Here is a 23,759-nt window from a genome sequence, read left to right on the forward strand (position 1 = left end):
TGCAAGACACCATCTCCCAGCTAGAAAGATCACGGCGAGTAACGGGTTACTCGGCTGTTGTCAAGAAAACTGTACAGTTGCAGCATCCCCCCCTCCCGCAAATGTGAAACTGCAGTCGCGCCTTTTTGCAGCGTATGGCAGACCATAAACTAATACACAGTGTGAATATGTTACGAAACACACGTTCTTCACGTGACTCTCTATGCAGAGCAGATAACAGATCCACTGACTGCATGATCGGTTTGTGTATTGTTGTCAGTCATAGAAAAAGAAAGTGAAACAAAAACGTACCAGATGGGCGGGAGGCGGCCGCTGCTGTCCTGTGGGCAGTGGGAAAACGCAATGCTTCATCTTTAATTGGCATGGCACCGCGCAAGGGCGGAGCCAACGGTAAGTCGCGAGCAGCGCTTACGTACACACAACATCGCCCTGTTTACTGGGGGAGTTCCATAGTTTCACGCCACCCGAAAACGCAGTTATCTGAAAGAAAAATATTCGCGGTCGTCTCTCATTCCGCAGTGCGGTGGCTGACGCTACTCTGACACACTAGCAACGTCTTAAAAATAGAAAGGAAAAATCCTTCCCTTTTTGGTTCATGGAGTTTTTGGAATGTTTTCAGTTCAAGCTCTCCTATCACTGGCATTTTCCATTCGACGGGGTATGAAGTCATCTGTTTTTCTTTTTTTTACATGGAGGAGGATTAAAAAAAAAAAAAACAGACCGAATAAGGCAAGGATCATTCCATCCAGTTTTAACGACACTGTGCCAGCGCTGACGCTTATCTTGGTTGCTTCCAGTTCTAAAATAGATGTCAGCGTGTCTGCTCGAAACAGCCTCGTCATGAGTTCACACGAGTAAACATCCCTGTGGCTGGGCTCCAGGAGCAGGCCAAAGACATGTATGACCTCATTATTTTACACCAAAGGTCGAAGTGTGCAGGAACTAATGGAGACCGCGCTCCACTACATTCATTTTATCGAAGAAAGAGTTATGTTGATCCAAAGCCGCTCTGTATGCGTTTGTTTGGGTTGTTCACGTGTTATCGGGTAAAGCTGTCTGCATCCAGGCTGAAAAATGGATTTAGGGAGACTGCTGAAGAAAGAGCTGGGATAGTCAAAAATAAATAAAGAAGGAAAGAGCGGAGTGAAAAGAGGGCAGTCAGAAACACCATAATGATATATCGTGGCAGGAGAGAGGGGGGGGGGGGGTCATACTAGCAATAATGAGGAAGAGAGGTTAACAAATCCGTAAATGAGTGTCCAGCCATGAACACCGCCGCCTTTCTCCGAGGTCAAGCAGAAATGCCTCGGAGAAACGCAGCGGCATTTTCAGATTCGGGGGCGTGTTTTTCTTTCTCTCCTCTTGCCATTGGCTGGAATGTTTACATTCCAGAGGAGAGAAAGAAAGTAAAAAACACGCCCCCGAATCCGAAAAAGACGGGGATTCTTTGGAGAGACAAAGCTCTTCTCCAATGGCTGACCAGCATTTAAGAGGCCAGCCAATGGAGAAGAGGGAAGAAGAGGGGCGGGTTCAAGCCCCACTTCTGAAAATCATTAAATCTCGCGGGCGAGACTGCGCAAGCGCAGCCTTCGCTAGCTGAGACCTAAAAACAGACAATCACTACCCTAGCACTCAGCCTCCTACCCCAGAAACTATACAAGTACCTGACTCTGTGTCCAGGCCTTTAAAAAACGGAAAAGGGTACTGGGAAAGTAATCAGAAAACACAAACAGCTAAAAGAGCTTTCACAGGTCTCAAAAATATACTCTCAGTGAATTACAATCAAATCTGCTTAAAATCTATATCACAGGAGAGTAACGACTGTAATTTTAAAATCACTGTATTTTTTTCCTTAATGCAAAAGTACTTCTGTATTCACAAGGCAGCTGAACAGCAAGCTAGTAAAATGACCCTTTGCATGCCCTCTCCTGTGAAATTAAGCCTTGTAACAGAGACCGATTGGGATTATTAATCTCACAGCCTGATGCAGGACATGACTCCAGATTACCCCCAATACAGTTTAAACATCGGCTTTCCAGTTCGTTTAATGAATTCCAGAGCTCTAAGCGGTCCCTTTCCTCGCATCCACAACGTAGGCAGTGTGCAGGCAATACTGGCTATATATACTCTTCTTAACAAACCTTACGGAAAGTAGAATGCACTCATGTATATTAGTTAAACAACATTAGTAAAAAACCATTGGCAAAGCCAAAAAGATGGGTAACGCCATTGAAAGGCAAGACCTACTGACTTTGCCAATGCTTTTTATACAAATTACAGCTCCATGGTATCAAAATCGAGTAATCGATTGTTCGATGGAATAGGGAATAATCTCACTTGTTGGCATACTGAACACATTAAGTGCCTATTTACACACGCACTATTCATGTAGAATACCAGTCAATGTTTGACCTCCGGCTTCAACATACATATACACACACACACACCCACACACACACACACACACACACACACACACACACACACTCACACGGATGATATTAAATGCTCAGTCCAATGTTGCCGATCTGTGGTGAGGTAGGATTTTTTCCTCTGCATTGGGCACTACTCTTGCCCTCAGCAGAGGAAAGGTGCCAGCGCAGTCTGTTAACACAGTAACCCCCCACCCCCCTTCTCTGACCTCTGATGCACATTACCTTGCTGAATTCCTTAAGATAAATGTAGCACACTCCAAGATTGTGACAGATCTCCTGTGAAAGAAAAATGAAACCCATTTAGTTAGTTCATTGCTGTGACGATCTCCATGCATAAGAAAACAAGTTACTTACCTGTAACTACAGTTATCCAGTATTGGTATCTTTCATAGATTCACATGCCTGAATCATTCCCCGTCGCCGAGGCGGGAGTCCCCGGTAAATAAAAAAGTAGTGCCAAAATGTTAGTAGTAGTAGTAGGCCCAAAGAAAAGGCCAAAGCCTATATCTTAGCAGCCTATCTACCTCATTATGCAAAAAGAACCAAGAATTTGGTAACAACCAATCAGACACCAGCACCCTTCTAGAACCCTCTCAGCAGAGCCAGTTCTCCTCATATTTTCGCAGCACAAGTGGGAAGTGAACGTCCCATATTATATAGAACTGACTCTACGGGGAGGAGGGTGGGTGCATGTGAATCTATGAAAGATACCAATACTGGATAACTGTAGTTACAGGTAAGTAACTTGTTTTCTTATCCAGTATTGGGGTATCTTTCATAGATTCACATGCCTGAATCAGAATAACGAGCAGTATACCAAGTATACAGTCGGTGCGGATGGTGGGAGACTAGTGCTGATGCTCCCAAGTTGCATCCACAGCTTATTAATAAGAGGTATAAGAAAAATTCTACAATTTCAAAACATGCAAGCCATAAAGAGGAAAATAGCATGTAATGCAATAACATTGAAAATGAAAGCAAATCATTATTGTAACACATTGCATTGTTATATTAAAGATATCAACATCTTACATATTAAAATATGAAAAGGGTACCTGAAGGTATCTCAAAGAAACAGATGTCGTAGTACAGCTTGCCCAACTGCTGCATCATCACGATGCGTAGATTGGAGGCAGTAATGTCTTGTAAAAGTGTGGACATTTTTCCATGTCGCAGCACGGCAGATATTTTCTAGAGTCACACCAGCAAACAATGCTGTAGACGCTGCTACTGTCCTCGTGGAATGGGCCTTGGGTTTCCTCAGCAAAGGCCTGTGAGCCTTGTCATGGCAGAAAAGTATTGTAGATGCTATCCATCTGGCAATGGTGGATTTTGTAACCGCTTTTCCCAGAGTAGTTTGGCCATAAGCCACAAATAATTGATCGGACTTTCTAAGGTTCTTTGTTTTCAGAAGATAGAATTTAAGACATCTCTTGATATCGAGAGAATGGAAGGCTCGTTCCACTGGAGTAGATGGATTAGGAAAGAAAGTTTTTAACGTCACTGGTTCATTAAGATGAAACTGTGAAGGCACCTTAGGGATAAACGTTGGATTAGTTCGGAGGTGCACGTAGGCTTGAGTGAAGTGTAGAAAAGGTTCCTTTACAGTAAACGCCTGAATTTCACTCACTCGTCGAGCTGATGTTAAAGCCAGAAGTAAAGCAACCTTCCAGGTAAGGAATTTTAGGTCAGCCTTGTGGATGGGCTCGAATGGATGCTTCATTAATTGCATTAAGACTGTGTTGAGTTCCCATTCCGGTGGCGGAAGTCTGACCGGAGGAAACTCTCGGAATAGTCCTTTCATAAACTGTTTAATTAAAGAGGATGAACAAAGAGAAGGGCCATGAGCACCCCTTCTGAATCTGGAAAGTGCAGCTAAGTGGACTTTGACTGAAGGGAAAGAAAGTCCAGATCTTGCCAGGTGTAACAAATAAGGAAGGATCTTTTCTGCAGGATCGTCCACCGGGTGCACCTGGTTTGCTTCACACCAGCAGCAAAACCGCTTCCATTTTAGACGGTAAGTTTTTATCGTGCTGTGGGCTCGTGATTTTGTTAATATATCCCTACAGTCTTGAGGGATATCCAGGTCCTTAAACTCTAAGAAGTCAGGAGCCATGCATGTAAATGTAGGGACTGAGGGTCCGGGTGGAGAACCTGACCTCTGTTCCTCGACAGCATTGTGGGCGTCGGGAGAAGACGGATCGGCTGGTCCTGTGATAGCAATAGGAGCTCCTGAAACCAGTATTGGCGTGGCCATCTGGGTGCAATCAAGATGAGACGACAGCCCTCTAACTTCATCTTGCGTATGACCCTCGGTATCGGGGGGAAAAGCGTAAGCACAAATCCCTGACCATCGCATGGACAGGGCATTCCCCCTTGAGCCCTGTTGAGGGTATCTTTTTCTCCTTCGTGGCGAACAAATCCAGCGGTGGTGTTCCCCAAGCTCTGAATATTCTGAGCACTTGAGCCTGCTCTAGCTCCCATTCGTGGCAATCTGATTGGGATCTGCTGAGCGTGTCCGCTAATGTAGTGCAGAGACCTCTGACATGTTCTGCTCTGAGGTTTATGTTGTGGAGTGTGACCCATTCCCACAACTCCTGAGCTTCCGTGGACAGAGTTGCTGATCTTGTTCCTCCTTGTTTGTTCACGTAGAACATGCTGGTGGTATTGTCGGTTCGAATCAGAACCGAAGAACCTGCAATCCTTGGAAGGAAAGCTTGCAGAGACAGGAAAATTGCTCGCAATTCCAGACTGTTGATGTGTTTGTTTTTGTACTCTGGAGACCACTTCCCCTGTATCTGTAAATCTTGAAGATGACCTCCCCATCCTTCCATGGAAGCATCGGTAGTGAGGACAAAGTCTGGAATCTTCTGAATGAAAGTAAGCCCTTCCGATAAGTTGGGAAATGGGACCACCAACGTAGAGCGCTCTTCATGCCTGAAGTGACTCTGATGATGTCGTCGAAGGAGCCCATCACCTGCTGCCACTGAAGGTGTAACTCCTCCTGCAAGGGTCGCATGCGGAGCCGCGCCAGAGGAACGAGGTGTATTGCAGAGGAGCACATCCCTAGGAGCGACGCGAACATCCGGACAGAAACTGACTTTCTTTTGGAAATTCGGATTGCTAAGTTTTGAAGACGAACCTGCCGTTCGTGAGATAAGAATGCCTTGCAGCGGACGGTATCTAACAGAGCGCCCAGAAAAGGAAGGATCTGCTTTGGTTGTAATTGAGATTTGCTCCTGTTGATCGTAAGCCCCAGAGAGTGGAACAGACGAAGAGATGTTGTCACGGCAGTCTTGACTGATCTTTCCGAAGGACCCTTTATTAACCAGTCGTCTAAATACGGGAAGACTTGGATTCCTTGGGAGCGCAACACTGCTGCCACTGGAGCTAGGCACTTCGTAAAGATCCTTGGGGCAGATTTTAACCCAAACGGGAGCACTTTGAACTGGTAATGGGCGCCAGCCACTGTGAAGCGAAGATACTTGCGATGCTTCGGATGTATTGGGATGTGAAAGTAAGCGTCTTCCATATCTAAGGAAGCTAGAAAATCTCCCTTGTTGAGGCAACCTAGAATTTCTGCCAGAGTGACCATGCGAAATCCCTCTTCTTGAGGAATCTGTTCAGATTGCGAAGGTCTAAGATTGGGCGCCACTCCCCTGATTTCTTCTTGATGAGAAAAAAGCGGGAATAGAAAGCTGTCCCCTTTTGAAGCGCAGGAACCTTCTCGATTGCGTTCTTGAGGAGCATCGTTAAAGCTTCTTTGAATAGTAAGTGAAGACGAGGGGGAGGGGGTCCCTTGGGTGGTTTGTTGGGTGGTTTGGTGACAAACTCTAAGGTATGACCGTTGTGAACCAGGTCCAGAACCCACTGGTCCGACGTAATTTCTTGCCACTTGGTCACAAAGGTTGAAATTTTCGCACCCACAGGGAGGGGAAAAGGAGTGGAAGGCGCCCTGCAGAAATCATTGCTTCCGTGAGGTGTCTCTTCCCTGATTCTACGATCTTTTTCGTCCGCCTTGACGAGAGAAACCAGACGTATTGGTCTGTCTGTAGGAAGACTGATATGATTGCCGATACTGAGGCTGGTACCTATTTTGTTGGGTATGATAACTTCCTCTGGATGAAAATCCACGGCCCCTTGCTCCTCTGAAGGTACCTCTTTTGTATTGCAAGGAGCCCAATGATCTTGCAGTATCAGTATCCTTTTTAATTGCTTGGAGTGCATCATCTATGTGTTTTCCAAACAATGATTCGCCATCATAGGCCATGTCCAATATTTTTGTCTGGACTTCTGGTCTGAACGTGGTAGCTTTAAGCCAACCCTGGCGCCTAAGAACCGCAGCCCCAGCCAACTGGCGAAAGTTAGTATTCACAATATCCAGTGCGCAGTCGATAGTCTCTGAGGCTGCACGCTCACCCTCCAACAAAATCTTTCGAGCATCTTGCCTGTTGTCCTCTGGGATGAGGTCGATAAAGCTTGCCATTTCTGACCACATCTGGCGGTCATAACGCCCTATTATCGCTAGGGAGTTGGCTGCCCTGATGGAAGCAGCTGCCATAGTTGAAATTTTTTTCCCAATTAGATCCAGTCGGCGTCCTTCCCTATCCGGTGGTGTAGTGACCGGTGCTGCCGGATTCTTAGATTTTTGTTGGGCTGCCTGAGATATAACCGAGTCTGGACGCGGTTGGCCAATGAGACAAGAGGGACTGTTGGCTGGAGCGCGGTATTTTTTGTCAATCCGTGGAAGTACCGCTGGCACTGATGCCGGGTTTTTCATGATTTTAACTCCTTCTTTCCAAATATAGTCAATGATAGGGATAGCTCTCGTAGCCTTTCTTGACTCTTCTTTAAAGTCATGCAGAAAACAGTCAGATTGCTCAATGGTGACCGGCAAGTTGAACCTGGTCGCAGCTCGCTGCATAAGGTTATGGAACCCCCCTATATCTTCTGGAGGTGAATCAGATGGTAGAGGGGTAGGTGGCGAAGGCATAGGGATTATATAAGAATCCCAAGGGTCTGCTGGGTCTGGCAGCTCGCCCTCTTCGAATTCCTCCTCCGAGGTTGAATCTTGACCTTGATGCGGGTCCTGTGGAGGATCAGGCAGTTGAGGCATTGGGGCTGGATCCTCAGGCAGAGGCAATGGGTTCGGCTGCGGCGCAGTCTGTGGAACCTGTGGAACGTTCGGCTGCGGTGGAAAACGCTGCTTATAATCTGCAAGCATGGCTTGCAGGTCTTGAATCAAAGTAGGAGGCAGATGTGACATCTCGTTCCTACGAGGTTGTGTGTAGCAGGGTCTATGATGCGGAACGACTATGTCTTCCTGATAGTAATGCCCTTGATAATTGACTTCTTCCTCATCATCATCGTCCTCCTGACATTTGATGTGCAGTTCCGAAGGATGGCGAGCAATCCCAAAGGGCCCTTCGTTCTCGTCGTCCTCATAATCATCATCGTCACACTGCACATACGTTTCCAGGAGATGCGAGGGAGTAAGCGGTGATATGTCCTGCCTTTGAAAAGACTTTAGTTGAAAAGTCCTGGTGGAAACTGGCGTGGAATGAGCGGGCGCCATTTCCTTTGATGTGATTAGGTTTGTAGAGTCCATCATCGACGAGGTCGTCGTCGACGGGGCTGTGGTAGACGGGATCGTCGACGGGATCGTCGACGGTGTCTTCATCGTAGACGATGTCTTCGTCGTCGACGGGCTCGACGTCGACGGGGTCTTCGACGATGGAATCTTCGTCGACGAGCTCTTCGTCGACGGGCTCTTCGTCGACGGGCTCTTCGTCGACGGGCTCGATGTCGACGATGGAATCTTCGTCGACGATGGAATCTTCGTCGACGATGGAATCTTCGTCGACAGGCTTTTCAATGGCGGAATCGTCGACGGCGGTACTGCTGACTTCGTCGACGAGGACTTCGTCGACGACACCTCGACGGCGAGCTTCTTTGTGAGGATAGTAATCCTCGTAGACAGAATAGGAGATGTAATTGCCGTCGTGGTGATGGTTTGCGTCAATGAAGAAGCAGACGAGGTGACAGAAACTGAAGATTGAGAGAAAGCCAAAGATTTTGAAAGGCTTTTACTCACAGTTTGTGCGCTAGCCTTGACTGTAGAATCCTGAGGAGAGTGCGCTTCAGAAGTAGAATGATGCGATTTCTGACGCTTCTTCCCTTCACTGGAAGAGCTGTCCTGCGATCTAGCTCTCTTGCTAGAAGTAGAGGCTCTGTCATCCTCCTCAGCCGAAGAGGATTTAAGCCACAAAAGCACTCTCGCCTCCCTATCCCTAAGAGTTTTTGTAGGGAAGGTGCGGCAAATCTTGCAATCTTTTGCCTCATGTTTAGGGTAGAGGCAATAGATGCAGTCCACATGTTGATCATCAACATGGACTCTCTTCTTGGCGCAGGTCCTGCAGGACTTAAACAAGGCCTTCTTGTCTGATATGCTGAAGCAAGTTGAAACAAAACTGAGAGGCACTAAGGGAGACTCCCTTCCACACGACGTGCGGTGAAAATCTGAGGAGAACTGGCTCTGCTGAGAGGGTTCTAGAAGGGTGCTGGTGTCTGATTGGTTGTTACCAAATTCTTGGTTCTTTTTGCATAATGAGGTAGATAGGCTGCTAAGATATAGGCTTTGGCCTTTTCTTTGGGCCTACTACTACTACTAACATTTTGGCACTACTTTTTTATTTACCGGGGACTCCCGCCTCGGCGACGGGGAATGATTCAGGCAAGTGAATCTATGAAAGATACCCCAATACTGGATAACAGGTGTGTGTTCATCTGCCCCTGGCCAATGTGGTTGACCGGTCTGAGCAGGGCTACCCTTTCAATGGATCGTGAAAGAAGTCTGCTCTTCTTACATCCACACATGAACAGTACAGTTCTCGCCGTCACTGCACATAGAAGTACCACCTTTCTTTGTCCCAACACACGCACTGGTAAAACCTGACCATCTTACACACACCAGAGAGCAACATTTACATAGACCGAGCTGATCTGCTGTTACTGTCTCTCCAAACACGTGGGGCAGCCATTCTGTTAATGTTCTTATGTGCATAGCATACATATCATGGCATCCACTGCCCATTGGATCTTTGCTGTTGGTCTCTACATACAGAGGGTACACTGACCTCTTGAACATCATCGCCATTACATTAATAGCAGCACTTCCTGTTTGTGCACTCACATTGATTTCCCACTGTCGTAACTCTCACCTTGGAGAGTTATAATATATCACCGAATGTGCTGAAGAGCCTAAAATGATGTCTGTTTAGGTGTGTGAAGGGGAAGTGATACCCTGCGTGTGAGCGCAGAGACCATGTGAGTGGTGCGTCCTTGGTGCACCTCAGCCTGTCCGGAGGAGGCCTTGTCCAGGGGGTACAGTTAATGTAAGAGGTCACTCCACAATGTGTGTGAGGACTGACAATTGTGCTCGTCCTTTGTGTGCAGGAAGCAGGAATGTGATGTGTGCACTGGGTGGCGAGAGTAGTGTCTCCTTGATTTGTGCGGGTCTCCCACTGTGAGGAAGCACGTGCAGTAAGCCAACCAGCACTCTTCCAGAATACGCCAGCATGTCACGAGCAATGGTCACTATAACAACCCAAACAGTAAGAGGGGCCTCAAGGTGTGCGAGGACAGAGACAACAAAGGGTGGATTGGAATGTTATGCTGCTGCCAATGTGAGGAATCAATATAGATATTCTGGTGGTTTCAGCGACTTTGATGTTGTATTCTTGTCATCTCTTCTGATAAACCTCCGTGCAGGGGATTAATAGTGTTCTCTGATGGTCATAAACAGATCCCGAGGCTAATTAGATGAAGGGAGCCACCAGTTGCAAATTCAGATGAGGCTCTAAAAACATTGTCGAAGATGCGCTAAGAATGTTGGATCCAAATAAATCTTGCCTACTGATCCTTCTCTCCCTTTCGTCAGCATTTGATACACTCAAACACGATAACCTAATTGACCTCTTGGAACACAGAATGGGGTTGGCTTGGCCTGTACTAAACTGGTTCTCCTCATTCCTTCAAAACAGATCCCAAAGCTTTAAGGTGAACCAGTCCCTGTCTCATCCTTCGCGGGTTGCGCTTGGGTGTCCCACAGGGTTCAGCGCTCTCACCCACGCTCTTCAAACTGTTCATGGAGACTTTCACAGAAATTCTGAAATCATCAGGCATTCACTATCACATGTATGCGGATGATACCCAACTATACCTGAAGATCGCCTCCCTTGAGGACATCTGGTCCCTCAACTCAGTCATTCTGGAAACTCAAATCTGGCTGACACGCAACCACTTGAAGTTAAATTCTCTCAAAACTTAATTCCTCCTAATCGCACCACAAAAGCAATATCCGGTCATCGAACAATGGTTGAATCATTTCACTGCTCTTAACTGTAGGCCGCATCTTGTTGATTCTGCAACCTCTCTGGGAATTATGCTAGACAAAAGTCTGAACATGCAGAAGCACATCAGCTCCCTCACCAAAGGAGTGAACTTCCAACTCAACACTCAAAGGAAACTCAAACCTCACCTCTCATGATCTTCAGGTAGCAGTGGAAGCCTTAGTGATATCAAAGCTGGACTATGGTATAGCAACCCTTTGCAGCCTACCTAGAGTGAAGACTGCTCCTCTTAGGGCTGAACTCAACTCTGCTGCTAGGCTCATAGCAGGCACCCAAAAATACAACCATATTACTCCTGACCTGTTGTCCTTGAACTGGCTGCCATATGAAGCTTGGATACAATAAAAAATTGCATGCATGGCACACAAAGCCATTCACTTCAATACCTCACTGTACCGCTCTCAGAAACTGGAGCTCTCATGTGGTTTGAGAGCCTCCAGAAGCGCCAGCACCCTACTGCTCAAACCACAAAAATTCAAGAAGAAGAAAACCTACAATCGAGCATTCTCATGTACGGTACCGAGGATTTGAAACTCCCTCCTCCCTGAAGTCAGGGTGAATCCTTCCACTGTCCTCTTCAAAAACTTAATATACAGTTTTGTGGTCACCATAAGCAGGTATTGCTGTGTGAGAGGGACAACACTGGGAGGATGCCTCAAAGTATGTAAAAGATGGAAGACATTCTTAGTACATGGGCTTGTGGCAATGGAGAGCTCATGATCATTGGGTGCAAGCCAGTGGGAAGGGACAGCAGTCTGACAAATGGGGCCAACGAGAGAGAACTTGGCCTTAAATACAGTTGGCAACATTTAATTTGTTATATGCATTCTTGAATGTTCTCTAGGTAGATGCCGATCTCCTGCTTATCTCAGGGTGCCTCGTGCAGTTTTAAACTTATGGGGCCTTCCGCTGTCAGAACAAGCCACGGTATTATGAAAGGGGTTTCTTGCACGTTCCACAGTTCGTACTGACCTTGACTTACAAACCCAGCAGATTTCCTCCACCTCAGTCCTTGATCCATCAACTCAGGATGGAGAAAGGTCAGCGGACTAAGGAACTAGAAGCCACTTCCAGGATAGTACTGACAGTAACCATAGATCACAAGACCATCTCGGAGGTGGAAGATCAGAGACTCTCTGCAGAGGTCTAGTTTAGTGCTTGGGGACAGTGTCAGGCAGTAACAGGTAGTGTGGCCAGATACAACAGATTTCTCTATCATAGTGTGTAGGGGGAATGAGTAGTTGAATTTCTTTGCAAACGTCCGAGACCCCGCATAACTCTTAGTGTGATGGGAGTTACTTCTTTAGTATTTAGTCTTGTGCTTATGGTTATATAACCTATATAACCTGCAAGGAATATTACTAAATATTGGAAGAGTTGCAGTGGCATTGACTGGTAGAGCAGTATGGGTAATTCAGTGTGTTTTTCTTCTTTCAAACTGGTGTCAAGAATCCCCAAAATATTGTATGATTAACACCCATTCTGTACAGGAATTGCGTTTCCTGCAGGTATTCCTGTTTTCAGAACAGCTACCTTGATATATTATATCGGTAGGTAAATATTCTGGCACAATACGGCAGAGTTCCTATTTTGAGGAAACGTATTCTGCAGAGAAACAGACAGTTAAGAGCAGAGTAACATAACTATGGGTAGGTACAGAGTCTGAATATGGGACCATGTTGTAATCCTTTTCATAACATAGCCTTGTTCCTTTTTTTCGCTCAAATTGGGTATCAGATAGAGAGGGACCAACATGCTACAGACGGCTGGTGATTCTCGTCTGTCTTCTACCTTTTTCCTTAAGTTTAATTATCTTCCATCTTAGCATGGAAATACAATACGATACGATTCACATACAATGAATCAGCAGCACTTATATCCCATGGTCACCTGGTAGAAGTATTTATATTTTAACAGTTCTCTATCACATTGTTAAAGACATCCTTTTGCATGACCGCAGAGGATTTCTAACTTGTTCTGGTCTGAATGGCAAAGTGGGGGAGAGCAGGCAGCAGAACTGGTTTTGGTCAGGAACTCTTACAAAGATTAGATGCTTTTCCAGTCCAAAATCCGTAGGTGAGTTTCACCTCGCAAAAGTACTCTTAATTGAGTGATTGCCATCGTCAATATCTGAACCTACGGATGAAGGCGAGGGATGAGAAGTACCCCTTGAAGAGACGCCGACTGTGAAGGATGGGGAGCCAGATGGAGTGGAGTCTCTATTGGAAGCAGTGTAGGGACCATCATGGTTGGGGTTGGGAGTACTTTGCCTGGTTAAAACCTTGACCGTTGATTTATTTGCATTTCACAGAGACCGTCAGATACCAACAGAATCATTTGAGGAAAAATCAGCCTAACAGCCTGTAGTGCTAGAGGCACTCTTGTGGTCTGACACCACGTGATGACTGTTGACTACCATCATTTTAATTGACTTTGGTGTTTTATTTTACCCTAGCATGAATGTACGATGTCCTGCATATGCCTTGTTTCTCTTGAAAATTTCTTCTCATAGTTTTGAAGTGGGAGCAGTCACAGAGTAGAACAGCCTTGCCAAGAACAGAACGTGTGAGATGTGCATATGAAAGCATGAGAGAGAGAGAGGTGTGGAATGTACTTTTTGGTCTCCAAGTGCATTGTTATGTGCAGTGGTGCACAAATGTGCACTATGTTGTACATTGATAGATGAAGTATGTGATGCTACAGGCAGTGGTGCACAAATGTGCATTGTGTTGTACATTGGCAAGTATTATTAAGTTCTTACTATTGACTTTGACATGGCCTCATGTCCTCCTAAATTATGACTCTGCCACCGGAGGACGACCGGGCGCACGGCTCTGGCCCTGCGCTCCGGCCGCGGCCTCGCTCGTTGTCTCCTCCTTGGGGCCCCGGACTAATCCGGTCGGGGGGCCTGGGAGGGGTGGTGGGACGGCCTGCTGGCGGTGGGGGGGGGGGCGGTTGGGGCCCTGCGCTGGGCCTGATGCCCGGGTTGTCTCTGCCTCGTCACTTGGGCCCTCTCGGGTTTTGCCATGTGCTCCGCGGCTGGTTGTTGCGTTCCTCCCGAACCCCTCCCGGCGGCTCCGAATCGAGGCTGCTGAACACATCGCGATGGCGCACTTGATGTTCCATTGGGGCCCTGCTGGCTACACGGAGTCGTGGCTCTTGCCTGCTGCGCAGTGAGGACGTGAGCTGTCCGGTGCCTGGTGGGCCCACCATCGTCAGTGCTCCTGACCAGATTGGCTAAGGATTGGCCGGACGCTCCATCGCACCATCGCCTCCCTTGCGCTCCACACGTCGGGCGGTTGTGAGAATGGGTCGCAAGGACCCCAAACAGAAAACGCTGCAATTCGAGAAACTGTCTGAGCAGCCCACGGATAACCCCCCTGACATGCCGGACCCGGCTGGTGGGGCGACCGGCGGCTCGGCGACCCAGGCTCCGGCCCCGGACTGGCTACAGGAGATGCGTGCCGGCTTCAGGGCCCTGGATGGTCGTTTTGACGCCCTCAATAAGACGCTGGAAACTATGGGGGCCAAGATCCAGGCCCACGACAAGCGTTTGGGAGAGGCTGAGGCCCGGATCTCGGCAGTGGAGGATAAATCGGTACAGGAGATCAAAAGGGTGGGCAGATTGGAGCGCATACTGAAGGAAGTGGCCAGCAAAAACGAAGATTTGGAATCGCGCAGTCGGCGAAACAATGTACGGATTATTGGGGTTCCGGAGTCCACGGCCACGGGCCGGCTGGATGTTTTCGTGGAACAACTGCTGGCTGATATCTTTGGGAGAGACTCCTTCACTCCTGGCTTCGTGGTGGAGCGTGCCCACCGCTCCCTGGGGCCGAGGCCTAACCCGGGGCTCCCGCCTCGCCCCCTGATTGCCCGCATTATGAACTTCCGAGACCGTGACACGGCCTTGCGGCTTGCCAGAGAGAAGGGCGAGATTACTTGGCAAGGTGCAAGACTCTCATTCTACCCAGACTTCACTGCCATGGTCCAGGAGGCCAGGCGTAAGTATGCGGGGGTGAAGGCGGCGCTCAGGAACCTGGGCCTTAAATATGGCATGCTCTATCCGGCCCGGCTCCGGGTCGAGGTTGATGGCCGAGCACGGCTATTTGACAATCCCGCTGCGGTGCAGGAGTTTTGCCGTACCTACAAGCCGCGCAGGGGCCCGCCGGGGGGAGATGAGGGTGGACGGTCTCCCCCTGGTAGTGGGTCTGCGGGCAGCCAGGACCTGTTCTCATCCTCCGGTGTCGGCTGAGACGGCGCCCGTTACTGAACTTTGCACTGTTTTAACTCTGGTTATTTGAGGACGTATTAACATTTGGAGTACATAGGTGCTACAGCGCTGGGTTGATTACGGATCGTTGTCACCCCCCTTTGGTTGAAACCGCTGGGATCGTTTTCTGTTACGATGCTCTACTTTTTGTTATTTGGTTACACTGGGTATTCCTGCCTAGAGCTATGTTCTTCTTTTTTTCCAGAATTGGGATTGCCTCACGTTTGCGTGGTTTGGCTGGGCGGGGGGAGGGGGGTTGGGGTAAGCACTTTTGATTCTACTACTACGGCTAGGTGTGAACGAACTTTCTTGATGCACAGTGACATTCCGATTTTGCTGCTCCCATCACTTGCTGACTGGCACCAATGGCCCACATAGGTTTGAATGAAGCTCCTCTCAATCTATCGTTAATGACTTGGAATGTCCGGGGCCTGAACAACCGGAGTAAATGCAAACAGGTACTGCACTACTTAAATCGGCATCAGGTGGACATTGCTTTTCTCCAAGAGACTCATCTACATGGCCCCGTGCCCTCCCGCTTTGCGGCTTCCTGGGGCGCTCACCGATACTTCGCTAATTATAGTAATTACGCCAGAGGCACTGCGGTGCTGATCCATAAGAGAGTCCCGTTTCAATGCCAAACGTTTCTGGGGGACAGGGAGGGGCGCTACTGTATTGTACAGGGGGTCTTGATGGGCCATGTTGTTACTCTTGTCTGTGTGTATGCCCCCAACACTGATTCCCCGGATTTTTTCAATGCGCTTGCGGCCCAACTGGTAACCCTGGCACCGGCTGGCGTTTTGCTGGGCGGCGACCTAAACATGTTGCTGGATGTGGGGCTGGATAGCACCTCTGGGGCCACAGACACTAAGCCTAGGGCAAGGCGCGCATTCCAGGACCTTTGCCGTCGATTCTTGTTGACGGATATATGGCGCAGGCGACACCCAAACACTACTGACTACACACACTTTTCAGGGCAGCACAACACTTGGACCAGAATTGACTACTGGCTCCTCTCCCCGGGCCTGTCCCCTTGGTTCCGCGCGTTGAGGACGTTCCCGAGAACGTACTCGGACCACTCTCCAGTCCTGCTTGGCTTAGACGTTCCTCGACCTGAGGGGTTTGAGCGGCAGTGGCGCTTCCCTGGGAGGGCGCTGCTGGATGACCTTTTTGTGCACGAGGTTTCCGAGGCGATAGAGGACTACTTCACCATAAATACTGGCTCGGTGGACTCGTGGGCAGTGCTCTGGGATGGGTTCAAGGCATACATCAGAGGGGTCTGCATTGCCAAGCACGCGGGGGTCCTGAAAGTATTGCGCGCCACAATAACACAACTGGAGACACAGCTAGACGTGCTAGACACTGAGGCGCAGCAGGCACCCGCGGACGAGGTGTTTACCAGGCGCTTACGACTGTTATCTGACTTCCGGGAGGCCGCGGACAGGGAGATCCTGTATCTGGGGAAATACCAGGTTGCGCGTAGGTATGGAGAGGGGGACAGACCGGGGCGCACGCTAGCGCAGGCCTTGCGACCACCATACAGCAAGTCCCTAATCGCCGAGGTGCGGGGCACGGACGGGGAGCTCCGCACAACGCCCGCTGAGATCCGGGACGAGTTCCTGGCCTACTACACGGATCTATACACCACCAAGTTGGGTGACTCCGCGGCCGCGCGTGCGGCCTATTTATCGGAAATCGCTCTTGTGTTCCTGGATAAGGGCATGCAGGAGTTCATGGCGGAGCCTATAACGGTTGCGGAGGTGCGGGGGGCGATCAAAGTGCTCCGGGGCTCTTCGGCCCCGTGCCTTGATGGCTTCTCCGCTGACTTCTACAAGGCCTTTTCGGATCTGCTGGCGCCCAAGCTAATAGAGGTGTATGCTGAGGCCTTGGAACGTGGCTCCCTCCCGTCAACTCTTAGTGAGGCGGTCATTGTGCTGCTCCCGAAGCCGAATAAGGACCCCACATTGTGTGGGTCGTACAGGCCCCTCTCCCTCTTAAACACTGACTATAAGATCTTGGCCAAAATAGTGGCCAACAGGCTTTCCCAACTGATGGAATTCATTATATCGCCCGCACAGTCCGGCTTTGTCCCCCGCCGCTCTACGTCGCTTAATTTGCGAACGCTCTTCACGGTTCTGCACAGAATTAACCCGACCACTCCGGCTGCAGCGATCCTCCTAGACACCGAAAAAGCGTTCGATTCTTTGGAGTGGCCTTTCTTTCTATCCGTCATGGAGCGCATGGGCATGCCCATGAACTTCCTGGCGACCGTCAGACTCCTTTATAGTCGCCCTACGGCCCGTTTGCGTCTCAACGGCACGCTATCTCGCCCATTCTCACTCACGCGCGGTACGCGGCAGGGTTGCCCGCTTTCACCGCTCTTGTTCATTTTGGCTATGGACCCTCTGATTCGGCATTTCCAAGAGCGGCACCTCCACAGGGGTCTCCAGTTTCGGACGGGCCCATTGCTGGCCTCTCTTTATGCCGATGACACAATCCTGTATGTCAGGGAGCCGCAGGCCAACCTGGCCCCCTTGATACATGAGATCCTTCGTTTCGGTTGCCATTCGGGCCTGGGCATAAACTGGCATAAGTCCATCATCTTCCCACTGACTATCGGCACCTCCCCATGGCAATGTGAGTTCCCTCTTGAGTGGTGCTCAGACTCGGTGCGATACTTGGGCATACATATACATTTGAACACGGACGAAATCATCCGCCTCAACTATGGCCGTGCGATTGCGCGGCTGGAGACTCAGATGGATGGGTGGTTGCGGCTCCCGCTCTCTATGTCCGCCAGGATAGCTATTCTTAAAATGATAGTGCTCCCCAAATTCTTGTATCTTTTCAATAACATCCCTATCCCTCTGACCCGGGCCTTCTTCTCCACACTGCGGTCCCTCATGATTAGGCTGGTCTGGGGCGGGAAACACCCCCGGATCCGCTGGGCGACCCTCACACTCCCACAAGATCGTGGCGGCCTTGGAGTGCCGGATTTATATTTATACTATCTAGTCGCTCAGTGTGCACATGCCTATGCCTGGTACCACCCTGATGCTCGGATCCCATTCCTCCGCCCAGAGGCGGACTTTGTCCTCCCGGGTCGCCTGTCGACGGTGTTGCCCAAAGGTGTCCCCAGGGACCCAAAGGACATTCAAACCGTGTCTACCACCAGCTGGGCATGGAACAGGCTCTCGCGCTATTTGGCTCAGCCTCTGCTGTACTCGTCTTCCCTCCCGATACCCAACCCGGGGCTGTTACCTGGCACGGATGAAGCACTAGTGCGACGAACGTTGACGAAATTTGACCTCACCAGGATCGGGGACCTGTACCCGGGTGGGCACATTTTCTCTGTGTCAGAGGACGCGCGATTAAGTGACGCTACATTCATGGACCGGTTCGTTCTTCGCCGGCTCTATTGCGCCGCCCGGGCGGAGATTCAGGGATTCCCCCTCGAGCCGGCCTCCCTTGAACCTCTCACCATCCTGATTGACGCCGATACGGGGGCACATATTGTTTCCAAGCTGTACAGGGCGTGCGCGGCGCGGGTCCCCTGTGCGGACGATCGTGCGCGGGAGGAGTGGGGGACGGACCTGGGTAGGCCTATCACGGACGAACAATGGACGGCATGTTGCAAGGTCACCGACACAGTGTCATTGAATAGCCGTCACAAACTCCTACATTATAAATTCCTACGCCGTTGGTATATGACCCCGGTTAGACTCCATGCCATTGATCCCGCGCGGCCGCACGCCTGCTGGAAATGCGCTGCACCACATGCCGATTTTGCACACATGGCCTGGACGTGTCCGAGACTGCAGACGTTCTGGGCTCAGGTTCACAAGATCCTAGAAGAGATGCTAGGGCTTACACTCATTCCCACTCCTGAGGTCGCACTGTTGGGTTACACGGTCAATTTCCCAAAGAATGTCCGTAAACTGGCCTCTCTAGGGCTTCTTCTGGCCAAGCGGGAGATAGCAAAGCACTGGGGGAGGAAGACAGCTCCCACGTCCAAGACATGGCTTACCGCCATGGCTTTCTGCAGCACGAATAGCGAGCTCTACTCTAGTCTCCTCCCAACGATAGCGCGTCCTAGGGACATCTGGGGCCCTTATAAAACATACATTGCAGGTTTGCCTGGCTCGACCCCGCCATCCCCAAATCCCGGAATAGCTCCCACTGGAGTGGGGTAGGTCGTACCAACCCACTATTACGAAGATGTATGGGTCCTGCTGGGGTGTCGACGCGGGGATATTAAGCTCCTGGGGTCGGGTACTGTACACCGAGTGGCGTTTTCCCATGTTAGAAATGAGGGCAGGGGAGGGGGACGTCTTTGGTACCCTGGAGACAGCTCACGGGTCAGGAATCCCCCTGGTTCAGGTCCGGGCAGATGTTGATGATGGATTGGTAGATGGGGTCTTGTTGTCGGTTGCATTCATGATGTGGTATTGTTTATTTCAGGACCGGAAATGTCACAATGCTGCTACTGATTGGTCATTTGTGTATCGCACAGCCGCAAAATCTGTATTATTTGATTTGTCTAATTTCAATAAAAACATTAAAAAAAAAAAAAAAAAAAAAATTATGACTCTGCCTTGCTTGAGCTTTTCTGCACGCACAGATAGGCTTGCAAGTTGTTTGGGGTAATCACGTTCAAGGTCTGTTTTGTGAGAGATTGTTTAATGTACCCTGGAAGGCTTTCCTAAGCTTTGTCAAGATAAAGGCTGGAACATGTGAAAATGTAGAGGGAACGTGGGAACTCCTTCTTGCCGTGGAATGCTTGCCTGGAAACTGCCCAGTTCCAGTAACTTTTCTTGGCACAGAGGGGAAGACCCTCGAACCTTCTAGTGTGTTTTAAGACTATAAAGCTGAGGGTTGTTGACAGCCAGGGTGGGAGTTCACTTGTGGAATAGACGTATTGCCACAAGAATCTGGATTTGAGTCCTGATCGAGAGTCCACTGCCTGTCTGCAACGGGCTACCCCAGCTTGAGTTGGCAAGGATGTCGAGTAAACAATCAGGTGAGGTGATTTGTTTCTGACTAGTGCCAAGGTGATGCGTGGTTCCAGTGGCTGTGGTCATTTGAGGTGTTTTCTTTGTGATGTGTGAATGAGTGCACATCCAAAGTAACCATTTGATGTATTTAGTGTAGAAATATCTTTCTGATCTCTTGCAGGACGTCTCATATTATTTGCTTGAGTTTTATCTCATATTATTTGCTGTTTGTATTTCATATTATTATCCATGCATTTAACGGTTGCATTTTCCAAGTGTGTTATTATTGCTTGCATAAAAATATATCTCTCTATATACATTTGAATGTGGTTCATTTGACATCTGGGAAAGCCTTTCTGTTAGAGCATTGCATAAATAAAATCCAAGCCTTATTCTAAAAAGAGAGTCTTTGCATTTTGTAAAGTGAAACCCTTTTCTAGGTATTGATGTGTTTTATGTTTTGCTCTGCCGTGTATGAGCCACCGTGTGGGAGATTCTGTATTATCTGAAAGGCAGAGCAATACACAGCCACGCTCCATGTCCGGGTCAGGAGCCAGGTACTTTACATGCACTAATGGGCAGGTGCCTGGGAGTATGAGACAAGTTTTGCCAGGCTGAAGATTTTACAGCCCAGAGGTAAGGACCTCTACAGCCCGGCAAAGCCCTGGGAGGTCCTCCCTCTCATGAGAGCAGTCCCATGTTTAATCGCTGAAGTACCCAGGGCTGACTGCCTATCAATGACGCCTCATCAGAGTGGGGTTGAGTCAGCAACTTTCACTGAATCCACTCTGTGAGGAGGTAGGGAAAGCCCTTCTCTCACTGGCTGACAATGCACAAGGTTGCCTATGAGAGGAGGTGGCAAGCTCTTCACTTTTTTCTCTTCCATTCCCAAAGCCTCCAGCACCTTAAGGTGCCTTCATGCTTCCCCATCCCCCCCATAAGCTGGTCCTGTGCAGTCATCGCTGGAGCCCAGGAAGTGCTGTTGAATGCATGGGTTCGTGAATGTATCTATGAAAGCATGTTTTATTTGCGTGTGTGTGGATGGACTGATGTGTGCACGTATGTGCTTGTGAAAAGAGGGTGTGAGTATGTGCACTTGTGAATGGATAGGTATAAGTGAGTGTGCTTGTGGGTGGCTAGATGAGAGCATGTGCGTGCTTGGGAGTTGATGGGTGGGCCTGCATGTGTCCGCCCCACTAGTTACAAACATGACAAATTATCACTGGAATGAGAAGAGGGGTGGGATCTTCTCTTTTTCCCTTTCTTTTCTGAAGCCTCCAGTGCCTTTGTGCTTCTCCCTCCTCCCATCTGCTGATCCTGTGCAGTTACCGCTGCGGCCCGGTAAGTGCTATTTGGAAGTTTGGATGTGTACATAGATGTATGAATGTATGTATATATGCACATGTGGATGTGTGTGTGCAAGCGTGTGCATGTGTGAGTATATGCACTTGTCAATAGATGGGTATAAGTAAGTGTGCTTGCGGATGAGTGGGTGTGAATCTGTGTGCACGCTTGCAGGTGGAAGTGAGCTGGTGCTCAATCCACTATTTGCAAAAATGATGAGCTGCCCCTGGGTGCTGGAATGTAAAGGCACACTGGTATTAGTGGAACTGACAAATCCAGTGACCCCGTGACAGGCAGAGGAGTTAGACCCATGGAACCAGCCGTAGTCGTACGAGATGCTGGAGCTCCATGAGAAAAACAGGAAGCATTGAGTGCCTTTTTCTTTGAAAATAAAGGCTGTGTTAAAAAACAAGTTGAGGTACTTTTCTCTGTGTCACCCACATGCTATTGTATATGATTTACATATTACAAATGAAAAATACAAAGCAATTTTGGCATATTTGAGCCTCAAATTAATTTTTGGGCTGCATATTTATATATATGTGTGTATTTTAGAAATATATGCATTATATATATTTTGTTAATGCTATGGGGTCCCCGCACGTGGGTGCTTATGACTATGCTTATGACTATTGAGGAGTATCCCCTGGAAGAGAATGTTCTGTGTACAGAGAGAAGGACAAATATATCCTAGCCATTGCCTCTGCTGCTCGAGTAGGTCAAATCTAGCAATGTTGCATGAATACAGGAGCATTCTTCCTGCAATTTTATTTAAAAAACTTTCCTATGGAGTCCACTCACATTCAAAAGGTGAACCAGTGAAATCCTTTTCTAGTCTGAATGCAGAGTCGTCATACAAGGGCTCAAAATGTCACTTCAAACACCTCCAGGGAACCTTGGGCACAAAGGTTCAAAGGCTGTAAGATTAAAACTAGCTTTTTTCATGGCATGGTAGACTGGTCTATGTCCAAAACTGTTGTTGTTCAGGTGACCCAACAGTGAGGGCTTTTGGTGTAACAATGCCTACTGTGAATCACACTTAGTGAAGTTCGATATCTCTGCGTGTGGTACTGGTGACTCTTTAGGACCACACTTTGGGTGTTTCTGAATACATTTGGGAATTTGAGTGAATAATGCTCCATTGTTGGTTACCATGTATCCAGTGCTCCTTTTAAGGAAGAAAAGAACCTCATATGTGTTTCTAGTTTTCTACAGCTTGATGCAGGCCATTGTGTCAGCATGAGAAGGTGCTTCAGAAACCATGGCTCCGGTGTTAGCCTGATGCGAAGCTAAAAGTTATCATCTGAAAGAGCTTTCTACTGGTTTAATGATCCCTCTTCTGTGAGCACGCTGATTTTAACATACTTTTAGATGGTTAGAAGAAGGCTATCTTTTCTAGGAGGACAGCATTTCATCAGTGTGTTCAAATACCAGGAGTGTATGTAGTATAGAGAGCGACCCCTTGAGATACTCAAGGGAATTAAGGTACTCTTAACAAGTAAAAACAGTTATCCCTTGACTGAACAAATTGTATTATTTAATCGACTCATACCAAACACCTCTTGTAATTTTAGACACCCTAATGTCCAATTATAAACTTCCACATTCAGTTCGTACAATACTAAATTTATTGCATTAAAAAACATACGTTGTACAAAGTTAAAAACATGTCACGTCACAATCCCTCATAAGAACAACTTGATACAATAAAAAGAATTAATAACACAAATGATAACAACAGTTATGAACTAGAATAACAGAGAAAACATCATCTGTGACACACACTTTGTCATATGTTGCACATCAAATAGGACCATAAACTTCAAAACATGGCTTGTGATACGTCCCAACACACTTGTATCTACAAGTCTTTGTCGATCCTCTAGATTGTGCTTTCAACTGCGTTGACGCGTTTCGATGGATTTTACTTATATAAACAACCGCAATGGAGCGCACACCGCTAGCTCCTCCTCCGAGTCGCCCCATGGGAAGCTGGTACATGAAGTTCTTAAGTGGTTCACCCCAGTGGGTGCAAGTAAGTACTTGTTGAACTGATGATCTCTAGACCCGATACATGTCCCGGCTTTTAAAATATCGCCCGAGACATGGATCGGGTTTCAGGATAACTTCCCTCCTCAGTAGAGAAAATAGTTAGGGGTGGAAGAGAGGGCCGCCAAGCAACCATCAAGGGCCTCAGTGCCCGCACAGGCACGCAGGTGCGTCGTCCAGGAGCTCGTCAGCTCAAAGCTCAAGGGAGCCATTTTTATAAACAACCGCAATGGAGCGCACACCGCTAGCTCCATTT

The 23,759-nt window shown here is 48.5% G+C and overlaps 1 protein-coding gene across 1 annotated transcript in view; it reads right to left on the minus strand.

The window, feature by feature from the left end:
* The window catches only part of BBS4 (Bardet-Biedl syndrome 4), a 532,628-nt gene that overhangs the window by 217,407 nt on the left and 291,462 nt on the right, over nucleotides 1-23,759 (minus strand). The window contains exon 7 of the mRNA XM_085643924.1: nucleotides 2,658-2,711. Coding sequence (XP_085500050.1) covers nucleotides 2,658-2,711 — 54 coding nt within the window. The remainder of the gene's footprint in view (nucleotides 1-2,657; nucleotides 2,712-23,759) is intronic.

Source organism: Triturus cristatus, chromosome 3_1 (assembly GCF_964204655.1).
Source record: "Triturus cristatus chromosome 3_1, aTriCri1.1, whole genome shotgun sequence".
NCBI lineage: Eukaryota > Metazoa > Chordata > Amphibia > Caudata > Salamandridae > Triturus > Triturus cristatus.